Source organism: Toxotes jaculatrix, chromosome 14, assembly GCF_017976425.1.
Source record: "Toxotes jaculatrix isolate fToxJac2 chromosome 14, fToxJac2.pri, whole genome shotgun sequence".
Lineage (NCBI taxonomy): Eukaryota > Metazoa > Chordata > Actinopteri > Toxotidae > Toxotes > Toxotes jaculatrix.
Genome location: NC_054407.1, coordinates 18,998,071 through 19,014,105, shown reverse-complemented (window position 1 = coordinate 19,014,105; position 16,035 = coordinate 18,998,071). Strand labels below are relative to the sequence as shown.

The 16,035-nt window shown below is 41.8% G+C and overlaps 1 protein-coding gene across 8 annotated transcripts in view; it reads right to left on the bottom strand.

Annotated features, from left to right (window-relative positions):
* Positions 1 to 11,006, bottom strand: part of si:ch211-178n15.1 — a 32,269-nt gene extending 21,263 nt beyond the window's left edge. For 6 of the 8 annotated variants that reach the window (XM_041056088.1, XM_041056085.1, XM_041056086.1 and 3 more), the window contains exons 1-3: positions 9,263 to 11,006; positions 7,526 to 8,166; positions 4,679 to 4,933 (exon numbers count right to left, since the gene is read on the bottom strand). In XM_041056088.1, coding sequence (XP_040912022.1) covers positions 7,627 to 8,166; positions 9,263 to 10,270 — 1,548 coding nt within the window. In that variant the 5' untranslated portion in view covers positions 10,271 to 11,006 and the 3' untranslated portion in view covers positions 4,679 to 4,933; positions 7,526 to 7,626. Of the gene's footprint in view, positions 1 to 3,287; positions 4,934 to 7,525; positions 8,167 to 9,262 lie in introns of those variants that run through there. The other 2 variants (XM_041056090.1, XM_041056089.1) reach the window with 2 other exon arrangements.
* Positions 11,007 to 16,035: the final 5,029 nt, after the last annotated feature.

Genomic DNA, 16,035 nt, shown 5'->3' with positions numbered 1-16,035 from the left:
CAGATGTTGGGTATTTACAACGAAACGGAGCTAAGTCTCAGCTTAAGAAGGCAGCGAACCAGGGGTATTAAGCCCAATTGAAATGGTTTACGTTGGAAGTTGCCAAGGAGCTTCCCTGCCAGAATAGATTGTCTATGTTATTGAAAGTGTCTGGAAAATCCCCCCGACTCCTATTTAGTCGACTCCATTCCTGTCTGTCTAGAAATTTTCAGGACAATATTTACAGACAATGACTGTTTCAGCTAAGGATCTGCGTACTGGAGAGTTAAAGTCGGGACCTGCTCCTGAACAGAAATCAGACAAAACTAAAAGCCTGCAGTTTACTGTTTTCAACATACTTGTTTAGCTTGTTAGCATGTTAACATTTTCTGATGAGTACAGCTGAAATTTCAGAGGGTCAGTGAAGTCATCAGGATTCATCCCATGTGGATTATGAATGTCTGTGCAAACTTTGATGGCAATCCATGAGATAGTTGTTAGGACATTTTGGTCTCTATCTATTTGGTTTCTATCCCTATAGCCTCATTGCTAGTGTGACTAAAAACAACGTTAGGTGGGCACAAAGCGGAAAAAACTTAATTTGATTTCTATCCATAAAAAAAGATTGCGTAGGAGTTCTTTGTTGTCATTTGGGGTGAATATTTTGTTTTTTAATTACTTTTCATCCTTTAGACCAGGGGTGGGCAAACTGTTCCACAAAGGGCCGGTGTGGCTGCAGGTTTTTGTTCCAACCAAGCAGCAGCACACCAGACTTGACTCATTTAATCAACTGATCTCAGTCTTCAGACAGTTGATTGGTCAAACTGTGTGCTCTTCATTGGTTGGAACAAAAACCTGCAGCCACACCGGCCCTTTGTGGAACAGTTTGCCCACCCCTGCTTTAGACGTTGTTTATTTCCTTACCTTATTAGTCAGGCCAATATTGGCGAATTCAAGGGTTGTTGAACTTAACCCGTTCTAACAAGCTAATCAGGTGATGAGTGTTTGGCTGACTCTGTTCCTCAGAACCCAGCTGGCCTTCTCCTTTTTGGACCAGCATGTCATTTTAAACATGTCATGCTGTAGAGAAGACAGTGACTGTTTGCTCAGCTGTGGAGCTTCACACCAACATCTGGACTGAGTCTCTCGTTAGCCTTACACAAGCACAGAGCAGCAGGCAGGCTGGCACCTTTCATTTGGCCTCAACAAATACAATCCAGCATGCAGGTAGGTAAGGTGAGGAGGGGACGGGTTTTGCCATTTGCCTGCAGCCTACACTGGACATACTGTGGTAAGGGGAGACATTTTCCGGATGCATGTGCACGTCGGTGGGCAGTGTTTGGAGAGGTTACTAAGGGCAGGGTCTGGTATTTGCAAGTCATATTTCAAACAAAGTGGGGCCACGTGAGAGCCGGCGGGGACGTAACAGAGGAACGTGCACAGTCTAAAGGCAGCATCTTGACAGGTTGGTTTAGGCACAGAGCAGAGAAATTCCACAGCAGTTCTGTCATCCCGCTGAGATTAAGAACAGTGCTGAGGTCAGCCATAGACCAGCGAGGGCGTGTAGGGCAGACACACTGGGCAACTTCCTCTCCCGGGGTCACTTACACAAGCAGCAGACACAGCGTTGTAAATTTAGAGAGTGAAAACTGTGTCGAGCTCTGAGACAAAACACAGAGGAGTCATCTTCGAGTGGGATTGATGATGAATTCTGTTTCTCTTTCAAGCTGGGTGGTATTGTGACTTGGGTGGTATTTGGAGGGACGGCTCAAAGGATTTGCTATTCTTTGATTGTTGATCCACTGTACTGTCTGTCTGTATGTGCTTCATCTCTTACTTCAAACACTTATATTAATTTTTCTCTGAGCCAATTTCTTTTGTTCACTTTAAAACGCCTGAAGGAAGCCTCCTGTCATAATGGAAATGGCAAAACTGTGTTTTTTACTGTGAGCTGTGAGACACGAGGATTTTTAGAAAATGAATTCCATGTGTGGATTGTCTTTGAAAAATGGGTGTTTTGTTGACTTCAGAGAGAAAATTGAAAATCCCTAATTGATTATAAACTGTGAATTGCACTTTTGTTTCTTTGACTCAGACATTTTCAGTCAGTCAGCTGCTGTCACCTGTTTAAACTGTGGTGAAAATCTGATTTTGTTCAGTTTTGGCATAATTCTACATGTAAAATAACATGACAATTGTACCTTAGATATGCAATGAGCTGAACATTTTGCAATTAATTTGACACCCCCAAAAATCTTGTTGTGAAGTAAAGGTACCATTATATCTACAATTTATAATTTATTAGTCGGGCTCAAATGAATATAACTTAAAAATCTATTAAAATGGTATAACACCGCTCTATGTCAATACAAATGTACCTACTTAACTCAGTAGGTAATCAAAATCTGATCACTGTGTTTTTCCAGTCATTAAAACAAACCACAGTTATTGTTATAGTGAGTTAGAATTACATGTTATTATCTGAAAGCTGTGTCTATCTCTCCCTGTCTGGCTCTGCATTCTAGGAAGCCGGTTGGATCTATTAGCACCTCGATGTTGTTGAGGATCAGGCCATGGCCTCAGAGACAAAGACCCCAGTTGTTCGGCGTGCTGTACTTTTCCCTCCAGAACCCTAAACAGATCAGGAAGCAAATACTCCATTGGACAAGCATCGAACACTTGTGGTATTAACAGCATCCTTCTCATGTATTATTTTTGGGTGGATGAGACAAACGGAAGGTGGCAGTACTAAGAGTCAGTGTTGTTCTTGGTCTGAATCTCTGTCTGACATTCCGTAGTCACTCCAGTATTTACAAAGGCGGCACGGCCAGCAGCTCAGCCGGTGAGCCTTCCGTCTGACAAGATTCATAGACGGGCTATGAGGAAAGCCCCAGACTTGGACAACAGGCCAAGACATGGCCTTTCTCAAAGTCCATCAGACTTTAGGTGCTGCTGACATAATCTAAGAACCAGGTCTACAGACTCCAAAGTGACCACTCTGAAGAGTGATGGTTGTTTTGTGATTGCAACTTGATATTCATACGGCATTCTGACATAGTCTTATCCCAAGATATATGTTTTAAAAGCTAGATTCTAATAAAATATAGTTGAAAGAAAGGTCTCTTTTAAAAAGCATATTTTTATCTCACTGCTAAAACAGACCTCTTCTATGAATAGCAAGCAGAGTGATGTTGTATCTGGAAAATGGAAAATATTCTGACACAGTTCATGACTGAGCTATAAAAATATTTAGTCTTTGTTCCTGCAAGAAGACGCCGAATTTCAGGGCATCCACTGCTGCACTTTTGATTCTTTAGTCTTTAATGCTAAAACAATTAGTCAAAACAAAAACAACAAATTGCTCAAGTCAAGAAAAAAAAAAAGCCAAACATTCTGAGGCTCCAGCTACTCAAATGTGAATTTTATCATTATAGGCTGCATGGGCTATGCTACTGGAAAGCTTCAAAGGTGTGGCAACTTCTGAGGAAGGCCAGTGTCTTCAGTGTCAGCTATGGCCCAGATTTGGTGTTTTTAATGCTACCTTGAGCTCTAGGAAATTGAGATGGGCATTTATCACTATTTCCAGCATTTTATAGGCTAAATCATTAATTAAAAAAAATACTGGTCATATTAATAGATAATTAAAATAATACTTAGTTACAGCCCTGTTCTGTACTATATCAAATACTGATACAAATAGGATGCTTGAGGGACCATTTTTCATTTTGAATGCAGCTCTTGACATGACTTACAGCCTCTGGCACGTTACCTCATTCATCTATCCAACCTTCAGCGCCTTATCGACTCTTTACAACCTTGCCTCTCACTCGCCATTATAACGCTATTACTCCAACAGCTATAGGCTGCAGACGCAGACAGTGAGTGACAAAGTGGCCAGGACAGTTAACAGCTTGCATGTTTCATCCTCCATCTGTAGCTCTCCACCAGCGATACACACAGAGAGAGAGACAGAGAATGAGGGATGTTTTGTACAGTAGATGGATAACACCAGTTCTCGGAGGGAGGCGGTGTGCTCTGATAGCAGCAGGAGCTTATGAGAGCAGAGTGGTGAAAGTCTCAGACAAGATTTAAACAAACAGAGACACAGAGGCTGGCTTGACTGGCCTGGGACACAGCAACGAGCTCCCTGACAGAATAAGGCCATGAGAGATCACACACTGCCATCTCCAGATCAGCCCAAGAACTATTCCTACCGCTTGCGCAACCATTTGAAACGCACTCTAACTTCTGTTAGACACACTGAATGAATAAATCATTTGTCAGGGTGATAAAATCCTGTTGTCATTTTTTTTTTTTTTTAATTTCATATTCAAATGTGGGACATTCAGCGGTCAATACAGCATCTCTAGAGTTAGACAATTGAGATGTCAGATTGATTTGTATGAGAAAAGTGCAGAAGAATCTATTGTATTGCAATTTAATCCTAACTCTGCTTTTCCAACTTTCCTGTCTCCTCGCTGGTTTTTCCTCTTGCATAGTGTAGCAACCATGTAGCAGAGAGAAAAATTGTCTAAATCCTTTTATTTGTTAAGTATCTGTACGATAGTTTAGATGATATAAATCTTAATATAACATACGTTATGATAGGTAGCATCCAAACTGGTGTAAGCTGCCTGACAAGAGATGTTTTTGCAATAAAAAAAGATAAAAATAAATTAATACTGGCACGAAAAGATACCTTTATGTTTCTCTGGGTTGTTGTAGCAGTTCACAGTTTATCTTTTCTTCTTTTGTTATTTGCCACCACATCTCCAGTAAAAGCATAAATTTTCAGAGAGGTTAGACTTCCACTCCTCCGCACTGCTGTGCTTCCAAGACATACAGTCACGGGGGTTCGACTCTTGGGGGAGTTTTCCCTTTGGAAATATCCCCACCTTCAGGTCGTGCTCTGTTTCCATGGGCTGACAGCTTGTCTCAGTGGCATCAGCTCCTGCTGGAAACATGACAACAAAAAAAGGAGAAGGAAAAAAATAATAATTTAAATTCAGAACTCAGCACCTCCTTGAGCTCAGACTCAATGCTGCACCCCAATCAAATACTGCACGTTCATAATATGTGCTTCTTCTCAAGGCTTTTCTTGTAACATCATTCACTGACGAAGCCACGAAAGGTGAAGCAATATGTGTGTTTCTATGAGTCACGTTGCCCTCACCTGCGGAGGGGCACTGTAAACCTGATTTATTTATTTATGTGTGTGTTTGCTCATGTAATTTTGTCTTAGTGAAAATGAATGGAAGCCTTTGACCTTGATAGTGAGGACAAATATGAGGACAAATGAGAACATTTACTGCAGTTTTTGTCTGAAGTGAAATGTACCGAATGTACCCTTAACCTTGGTCCCTTTTTATATACAGTCTACGTGTGGTTGTCTACTGACTGTCCCATTTTGATGTCAGTCACTTTATTTGTCCCTCAAATTGGTTGTGCAGCAGTGAAATAGACTTAATGTTGCCAGGCTAGAGAGCGTTTTCAAGTCCATCTGTAATGAGTCTTTCAGAGGTAGCCAGCACTAAATCTGTTTTGTTAGCCCGGTTTAACCTGCATGAGTTTTCGAGGGCTGGTGTGAGGTGTTCTGCTGCTACAGAGGAAATAGATTCAAAACAAGTGAAACTAACTTTTAGTCTTTCCTGACGTTTCACTGCAAAAAATGAACCAGGGATAAAATTATAAACTTTTAAAATTAGATGTTATCATTTCGGTTAACATGAATTATCACAAACCATTTGAACCGAACCTGGAGCTCTTGGGGCACCTGCACCTGGGACATGGGATAGTTTTTTGTGTCCTGAGTCTTATGTTTTCTTCTGGGTTATACAGCATGCTAACTCAGTCCTCTTTTAAGCTAATTAGTTTGACCATGTTTCTTATTATTCAGCAACATTTTAAATTTGATCAGTTAATTTCTCCTTGTCTCCTTATTATTGCATGTATTACATTGCATGTTATGTATCGCATGTCATGTTAACTGTAAGTGTGTTTACAATTACTGTTTAAAGATGGACTCTATTAAGTCTATTAAGTAGTGTGTGTGTGTGTGTGTGTGTGTGTGTGTGTGTGTGTGTGTGTGTGTGTGTGTGTCTGTCTGTCTGTCTGGACTGCTTAGCACAAAATCTGTTGTGCTAGCCATTTTAACATTGAATCTGCTCTGGTAGACTAATTCAGATGATTCAGGCCTTTAAAATGTCAACAGTATCGGGGCTTTAAGAGACTTTCCAAGTGAAAAAGAAAGGACATCGCCGAACAGACTAGCTAAATTACACTTACAGCTAATTAAACTCTCGTCTCGCTAAATAAATGAAAACTCAAGCGCATGCACTTTTTCGAGTCCCTTTCCCTCTCTGGCTGCCAGCCTCGACCTGAAGCTGCAGCCTTGAGAGTGTGTCTCTCCTGCAGCATAATGTGGTGGAGAACTGCTTTTGCTGTGCAGCGGCGCTCCTGTTTATATGGACGTCACAAATATACCAAGAGTTTGCCTCACTCCATTCTGGCACGTGGCCAGGGGATTTTATGATTAAAACCAGATTGTGCTTGCCCAACTTGAGGAGGCCAGAAAAATAGATTGCAGTTACGCATACTCTGCACAAGAGGGAAGTACAGAAACATGCACGTCTGCCTCTGCAGCATCTGCAAACGGTGGGCTTTTTTAGGGAAATACTAAACAGTATGCATCTGCTGTTTAATTTTCCCCTTCTGCTTAGAGGGACTTTCACAAATGTCATCTCCTTATTAAGTCTGCTTCTAGTTTACAGTCAGTAATGATACATCTGACTGTGGCACAAGAAGAAAGGTCTAGTTCCTCCTCATCACCCCCTTACAGTAATTTATGCCAATTCTGAGTCAGAGCTATGATCATCCTGTAAATATAATGACTCCTCTTTGTGTCACATGATTGGAGTCAAGTGGCTGTAGGGTCTTCCTATGCCAAAAACGACTGAGAGGCTGCCAACTCTCAGTTCCCTCGAAGTCATGACTAACTTACGCTGTAAAAAAAAAAAAAAAAAAAGATTTTAACTTTCTTTCTGCCTTCAGAAAAAAAAGTTTATATACGCCTCATTTTTAGAGTTGTGTTTCAAAAAATGCAAGATAAGAAATTCCTCAATTCTACTCAAAACGTAGAGTTTTACTGCAAGGAGTGAAATTATCTCACCCAGCCCAGCAGATTTTGAACACGTGTAACCAAACTGCAGAAAAAACAGTAATTTCTCATTTCACAGGCACGTTTTGCAGTGTAGTGAAGACTGGGAAATCATGTGACATCAACAAAAGCAGACACATTACGCCCCCTCTGCTGCCGCCCACACACAGACACACACAGACACACACACACACACACACACACACACATCAAACACCCACATAAACCCTTTTTTGTAACAGGGAGGAACACTGCAATTCATTTACTGACTTTGAAAACTACACTGCCAGTAAACACAGCAAACGTCATCAGCTGTGAGCACATCAAATATCAACACTGTTAAAAAGGGGGGGGGGCGGGGGGCGTCTTGTATCCTGTATCTGAACCTACCATGAGTTGTTCCCCTGCCTGGTCCCTTCTGACTGCCACTCGCTGCAGCAGGGTCTCATGTTTCAGGCCCCCATGGCACTGGGGCAGACCACCCCCCTCCTTTACACCATGCTGGTGCTCTGGCGGCCTCTCCCGGAGTAGGCAGGGGTCCTCACAGGCTTGGGAGGCGGGTATGGGCCCTTACCACACCTCCCATTTTGAGGGTACGGTGGAGGCTTCTGAGTTCTTGAAGTGCTGTTCCCAATGATGACCTTAGGGTCTAGACTCTGTGGGTGGTGCTCTGGATGAGTTTGGCCAATGTGGTTAGAGTCCTTAGGGGAGTACAGGTGAGGCAGATGGCCATTTACACCTGGCCTTTCGTGGTTGATGTCTCTACTGTGGCTGGGTGGGGTGAAGCAGCTGGTTTTGACGACAGACGCCATGTGGACAGGGGAGGGAGAGTTAGTCCTTAAGATGATGCAGTCCTCGTCCATGTGTTGTGATGCCTGGACTGGAGTAGGCTTGTGATTGGGCAGCAAGGCCACCCTGAGGTCACCTGAATGAGCTGAGTTGTGAAAGTTATTGGACGGCCCCTGAGCACTGCAGGCCGTCTCCTCACTGAGGTCAATATTGGCTGTGAGACGATCGATCTGCTCGACCACCTGAACAAATACGAATAAAAAAAGAGGGTCAATACTTGTCCAAACTGCAGCAATGGAAAGTAACTAACTACATTTACTCAAGTGCGATTTTGAAGAGAAGTACTTGAACTTTACTTGCATTCTTCTATTTACTGCTACTGTATACTCGCTGTGATTACTAGTTACTTTTCAGATTAAGAATTTACATTAAAAAACCACATGATAATATAATAAAAAACAGCATGTTGTTACGATTAAACCACTGATGAATAATGTCATATATGATTATATAACAGTCACAGGCGCCAATTTCAAGGTACGATTACTTTTACTTTTGAGACTTGTAGAACATTTAGCTCATAACACAGGACAGGATTGACTTTTTACTTTTAATGGAGTGTTTTTTGGAGTTCTTCCTCCACCACCGTCAAACTGTATTTACAACCACAAACTTTCACTGTGCTAAAACTGTAATAATAGTAATAATCAGAAGTTCAACCAACCTTTCATACTGAGGCGGTTTTACATCTCTTTTGTTTCCAACTGTCTAAATTCACAATCATGGTGATTTTTTTCTTTTTTATTATTATTTGTAATGTTGCCTCAGGACAATGGCGGGCCTTGCACAGATGCATTCAGCTGTGAATCAGTGCTATTTTACAGCTGCATGCAAAATGGATACTGTAAGAGCAAGGCATAATTTAGTAACAGTCTCAAGCCAGGCTTTTTAATGCGCTGGCCGGAACACTGCCAATTTCGGCAGCGTTCTGCAAAAGGTCAGTGCAAATCGTTCTCAATCACCGCTTCGATAAGAGATGATGAGTGAGCCACAAACAATGTAGTCAGCACGCACACACACACATACTGATATGCTCTCATGAACAGGCACACACACAGAAACACGACCTGTGACAAACAGATCTGCGCTGTGACTCAGTTTGTCAGCATCTGAGCTTTGTGTTAATTGTTTTAAATGTCACAGTATCCAAGGGAGCATCAATAAAAGGTTGGGACATTTGCACCTGGCTCAGACCTTCATGTTTGGACACCTTATTTACATGTAAGATCTATGGAAATAAAAAAAAGAGTAAACATCTGTAATGATAGAGCCTCCCACCTCTTTCATCTCCACGTGAACTTGCTTCAAACCCCCCAACACGTCCTCCAGATCTGTCACCACTTGTCGGATTTGGTCCCTCACCAAATCCTGCCTCCTCTTCTGCTTCACTACCTCTGAACCCTGACGCTGGTGGTCATTGTTGGTCGTCGATTTTGAGGTTTCTGGACCGGTGGTGCCAGACGAAGGGATGCTGGGCCCTTTCCGTCTGCTTTGGTTCAGGTGTTTTTGTGGGACTTCAGTGGGGAAGAAACCTTTGTGAGAGCCTCCACGTTCATTATAATCTTCCTCTGATCCACCCTTCTGTCTGCCCCAGTCCTGATGGCGATCTCTTTCCTCCCCTCCCTCAAAGACCACTGGCCTCGGTCCACAGTGGCCATTTGGTATGAGAAAATGACCCAAATGGGGACCATGTTGCTCCATGTGATATTTCTCAATGGTGCATTCACAGCCTTCCTCCTCCTCATCCACGGAGACGTACCTGACAGTCCTCCTGTGCCTGTACCCTTGACCTTTGACCTGAAGATGAGGGAGAGGATGTAGTGTCCCAGCCTTAAAGGGGTATGCCCTGATGTCACTGCGCACCACACAGCCACACTGTTCTCTGACAGACGGGTAGTGTCTCACCCCAGACTCCAGTGGGTAGCTCCACTGGGCAGGGTTCAAATCCCAGGGGCAAACTTGGCTTAAGTCATCTGACTGGCCGTAAGGGCCGGGCCCTGCAAACACAGGCCTCCTCTGTGGGCTGCGATGACCGCCTCTCTCAACTCCATCCACCAGGAAGGCTCTGCCTCCTACATCTTTAACCCGAGGAGCCTGGATGTCTCTCCTGAAGTCCAGAGATGGGTGGTCCGTCTGTCTGGCTGATGCTGGTTGATATCCCAGCCCACCGTGATGGCCATACGGCTGCTCATAGTGGACGCAGTGCTGGCAGGCGCAGGGGGTGGGGGTGTTTTTGTGCTGAAGAAATCGGTGGTGTCCCGTTGTTTGTGCGCCTTCTGTGTACATGTCCAAAGAAGTCCAGAGGCTTGTGTGGAGAACGCCTTAGAAAACAACTGGTTTCCTCCCCTCCCTGCTCTCTCCAGCCCAGTCATTCACTCGCTCTGTTTTCCTCATCTGCGTCTTCCCACAAGAAAACTTTTCTTCAGCTCTTTTTTCTTCCTCTCAACCCTCAAGACTTCTCCCTCCCCTTCCTTCCTGTCTGTTGTTTCCCCTCTTCTTCTCTCCAGTAGTTGTTAATCTCTACACCCGCTCTTTTCCTTCTCTGGACACCCTCTCTCCTACTTCTCCTAACTTTTTCTTAGTCCTTCTTCTTCCTCACCCTGTAGCCCTCTCTCCTACACGGGGCCCCTCTCCCTCCCTCTCTGTCTGCCTTTCTACCTCTCCCGCCTCGTAGTTCTGTCTTATTTGCTGCTGCAGGCTTCCAGTCTCTCCCTCCCTCTTTCTCTCTCTCTCTCTCTCTGTGTATTTCCCGTTTCCTCCCCTCCCCTCTCCCGCTCTCCTCTCTTTCTCCACCTCTTACTCCGTCTCTTGCCTCCGGTATATTCCCTCACATAGTCGACAGTACCTGAATTTGTGAATTCCTTCCTTCTCCACCTGAAATCCGGCCGCCTTGTGAGGCTTTTCCAGTAAAGGACTCCATATGGGTCTCTGTCTCTCTGTGAGTGTGTGAAAGAGTCCCAGCCCCGGTGCTGCGCTCATTAGCCCAACTCAAGCCTTTGCACTCTGCAATTAAAACGCTGCCTGGGATTCCTCGGCCAGAGACTGAAAGAGGAGGGGAGGGGAGGAGACAAGCACTGGGGGAGGTGGGGTTTCTAACATACACAGACGAGGGAGTAGACAGCACTCTGAGTCAAGGAGACAGAGCCACTGCCTTTGTACAAGGGGAACATTTTCATTATTCTGTATCTCCTTTTTTCTACCTCTCTCACCACCAATTCCTTCTCCTCTTTGTCCTTTGCCACTCCTGTCATTCCCACTCTATCATTGTCTCGGTTAAAGTGATTGCACCTCAAAAGCTAAGCAAACCTTCACTCTGCTGAGGCAAGGACAGATAGTATAGTAGCTCTGTGTAGGAAAGTATGTCTTCCACACAAAATATTTTACTGGCACTGTCAAACTATGAGTTCAAGCCGTGTTAAAGTCATCGTCTGTTTCATTAAAAACCAACCAAATACTGCTCACTATAGATAACCATAATCTCCTGATGAATGGTACAAAAAAAATTATTGTATGCAAAATTCGAAAAGCAGGATGAGCAATAAAGATCTCTCCCTCTCTATAATAACACAAGGCGCCTGTGTTGTGGCTCTTTGTCCACAGCAACTGAGGATAGCTAGGCATTTATTTTTCAAAGAAAATAACTGGAGCTTTGAAAACAATGTGTTGTAAAAAAGAACTACTGAGAATAACAGCAGAGGAAGATGAAGGGGATTCATCCATCCCAGCAGGGGGATGAACAGTCCAGTCCCAGCTGCTGGGAAAGATTGTTGTTGTAGATGAAACACAGCTGGAGTGACTTTACCTTAACACACACACACATATATATATATTTATTCTCATAGGATGGTACGAATGTGCACATCTGTATGCACACTCACATTTACACTAAACTCAAGCAAGGTTGAAAATAAGTGGTTAGAATACCTCTTGTCTTGACACATCATGATAATGGGAAATTTTCTGGAAAATCTAATAGCAAACTCTTAATGGGTTCGGTCTGCAGTAACAGACTTTGGCGGGGGGTCGGGGTCTTCTGGGCAGTTCAGTCATAATAGTCACAGTAGAGTCTAGTTTGTTTGTTTTTTGGTTTTTTGTTTTTTTTTTGCAAAATTGCCCATAATGACATCAGAAACCCAGACATGTTATAATAAACAGTATGAAAGCAGTATGTATACATTTTGAAATCACCCATCCCCAATGTACTTTAGTTCTATTGTGTAAGTGGCCTCTCAGTATATTTTGACTGCTGTTATACATATTTTATAGTCTCTCAATAAACCCAGAATCAGAAAACGATCCATTGTAATATCGCTGGAGGTGGAGCCATCCACAGTGAACAGTCAGCAAAGAAAGACAAGCAATCTGGCTCTACTTTATTTATTTATCTATTTGTAGTTAACTGTGTCCTTTCAGCCTCCTTTGGAATTGCATCAGCATTCACTTGTGGTTCCTTAGGCAGGTCCTTGTCTACAAGCTACAAAAGGAATATCAGAGGCTGTAGTTGTCATACTGTCTTCACCCATACATATAGATGGTTGTAGTGTATGTGTGCGTGTTGCTTCAGAAAGTTCTCAGCTTGTGCAGCTCTTACGTCACACTGCTTTGTGTCTGCCTGCCCGCTTCGCTGCACGACTGCAGGGCAACCACGAAGCAGAGAATGGGAGCCACACTTCACCACATGCCACTCTGTACTCTCCTGTCCTCGCCAGGGTCAAGATGACCTAATTAGCACATATGGATACTTCTAAATTAGTCTACAACAAGAGCTCAATATGGTGTTGGGGATTGTGTCATGTGCTTTGTGGCCTATTTACCCTTTGATGCAGATGCCAATGTCTCACATCACACAATATGCAAACTGTTACTGGTGCATTCATATGCAAGAGATACTGTGGGTGATATGATTGAGATCACGGAGATTGATTTGAAATGTGAACATCTCCAGTTCCACGAGAACTGAGCAAACTTCATCTATTTTGAGAAGAACAAAAAACTTTGGACCGCCCAACAATACTTTTTCCACACTGTACTTTGAGAAATCTTCAAAACCTTTTTTTTTTCTCAAGTATTAACTGTTTCCAAAACTCAAGCAACCATATAGGAACTTTTCATACATGGTTGCTTGTTAGATTTTATATCTCAAACTCTCTAATCAAACAATAGGTAAAAAGATTTCATTTCAGCTTTTGGTACTTGACAGTTTTTGATTCTGTGGACATAGTTTAATTGGTGCCAGAGCAAATGCTCAAGTTCAATACCAGGCGCTAATTGTCACTATAGACCCAGTAGAGAAACTCCAGAACACAAACTCCTAAAGAACCGGAACAGTTTTTAGGTTTAACACTGTCACCTCTGATCTGTTTAATGGAGTAAGAGGCACAAACAGTGATGTGTGTGTCATTTTCTGATATGAAAATGTGACTCCCATATCAGACTGTGACTACTGCACCAGCTCACAGATACAACGTGTTTGATGAGTCCTCTGTGACATACAGTAGATATCAGGCCGCGTAACAGTGAACAATGTGCTCAACTTTAAAGCCAGCTAACAAGTAATCTCATAATGCACCGATCACACGCTCTTTGTTCTTTGTTCTTTGACAATTGATGTACATTATAATTATAATAGAGCATAATCAAGCTAAAAAGAGCTTGAGACAACACACACACACAAACCCACACACACAAGATTCAGCTGTGTGCCCTATGGAGACACTTCACTGAGGTTTTTGACTGTTTGAGAGTCTTGAATCATTCATGCAGCTGCTCACATCAATGCTTTAATGTACACTGAATATATAAAATATAAGCAGCATCTTTGTGACATTGCAATGCTCCTCTGCTTTTCTTTATCTATACTTTGTCCTTAAAAACTGCCACAGTTTTAATAAAGATAGATAATGGATCTTACCTGTTTGCATATTGTTTAAAAAAAAAAAAAAAAGACTGAGTATTCCTGATATTTTGCACATTCACACAGAATGCACACTGAGTGGTTTAATGAGGATGAACAGTTCCTGCGTCTGTAGATGAGGTCAATCTAATTTCACAACGGTCTCCTATTGTGAGTAAATTATTGCATTGCATTTCCCGAGGAGCCCCATCAACTTGAAATGGCAACCAAAATTTCCATCTAACCTTGAAATGAGATCATATGGGGTTTTTTTAAGGTAAGAAATTACTGAAAGTAACAGAGTAAAACCTGAATAAATGGTACATTTAAAATATCAAAAATTGGCACGATTCGTGCTTAATAATGCAAGTAAACTGCAACAACATTTTCTAGCCTACAATAGGAGTCTGTGACTGAAAAGATGGAGCAGAGTATTTTGGAGAAGAGATTTTGACAAATTTTTACAGGCAGCGTTAGAGGAGACTTTTTTTTTTAACTCCCTGCTGGTATAATGGAATAGAGAAACACTAAGGGACTTTTTGCACAAGTATTTGTTTTTCCACTTGTTTTAGAGACGCCATTTAAAGAAGGCATGGGGATTCGGGGATTTAAAACCTTAAATAGTATTGTGCTATAAAACAATAGTTGTTTTTTTTGTTTTTGTTTCTTTGCATTGTGTTTTTGTTTTTCTTAGTTTTAAATCCCAGTAAACATACTCGCCTCTCAGGAATGGATATGAGTGGAAAAATAAATCAGTTTGAAGAGTTATACATGAGAATACATGAGATAAATAATAAGTTAGACACACACTGATGAAAATCTAATTCAGTTTGTTGCATGGAATGTTAATGGATAGCATTGTGGTAAGAAAAAAAAAAGCATTAGAGTCAGTATTCTGGTGAGAAATAAGTGTCCATTTTCTTTCATTTCACAGCAGGAGGACAGAGGGGGTAGATTCTAAGTTAAGCACCCCAGCAGTAAATTTATCCTTTTTAGATGAGCTTCAGCCTGAAGACAAAAAAATCACTTTGGTGGTCTCATAATCAGGGGTAATCTAGAATTTTCAGTAAATTAGACTGATCAGGATTTAAATGTAACCCTAAATTATCTCCAAACTGTCTATTAAACCTTTTTAAGACTCCTGGAGAATTTTGTTTCCTAATTGTAGAGATTATTCTTTCTGTTCACTCTCTAAGAAAATGTAGTCTAGTAGTACTCACCTCCAGGATCCAAAATTGATTTAATATGTTTTTTCTAATAGTGAAACATTTAAAATCACCAATGTTGAAGGAGGGAAGGATAAACCCCCTCTCCATGTCATCTGGGATGCATTTGAAGCCAATATTTATAAGGGTTGTAATTCTTCATCCCAGTCAAAATCACTCTTGTGACAAAATTTGACTAAAAGAACATTTAATGTGCAATTCAATATAAATATAGAGAATTCTCAGTTTAGTTCAGAGAACTTCTAATTGGTGAAAAATGAAATAACTGCTAGAATGTAACTTGTGATGTTGCTGTTGAAGAATCTCTACATCTTATGAAAACTAACCATTGAAAAGAATTTTCTATGCCAGAGAAAAGAGTCACAAATCTGTTAACAAGGCTTATGTGCATCGAGTGCAAAAAGAAACTGAGACTTGCTCCATTCATGTGTATGATGTGATTATGTTGGTATGTTTAAAAACACATTAAAAAAAAAGAATTATTCTAAAAAAAATTTTTAAAACAAGAAAACAAAACACATGACATGCTGTGGCTTCCTCAATATATTAACATGTCGAAAAGCCTTTTAAGCAGGACTGAACTCACTCAGACAAGAGAAAGTGACCAGAGAAACTGCACTCAGTACTGATTTCTCCACTGTGGGATAGTGACTAGTGACAGTGTCGAGCCCATTTTACAGAGAGCCACGTTAGATCTAACACCCAGTGAGGTAATATCTTATATCTGTGCTCAGTGTGTCGGTGCACGTCCTGCTTTTTGGGAACACAATGGTTATGTTGTTCCAAAGAGGATTATGAAACAATTCCTATTTCCAAGCCAGGAAACCCAGTTGCCTCATGGTGCCGCAAAAAACGCTGTGTCATGCAATTCATAGGATAAATATTCTTTGAGTTTCTGTGAGATTGCAAAATGGTTTTAGTTTGTGATGCTG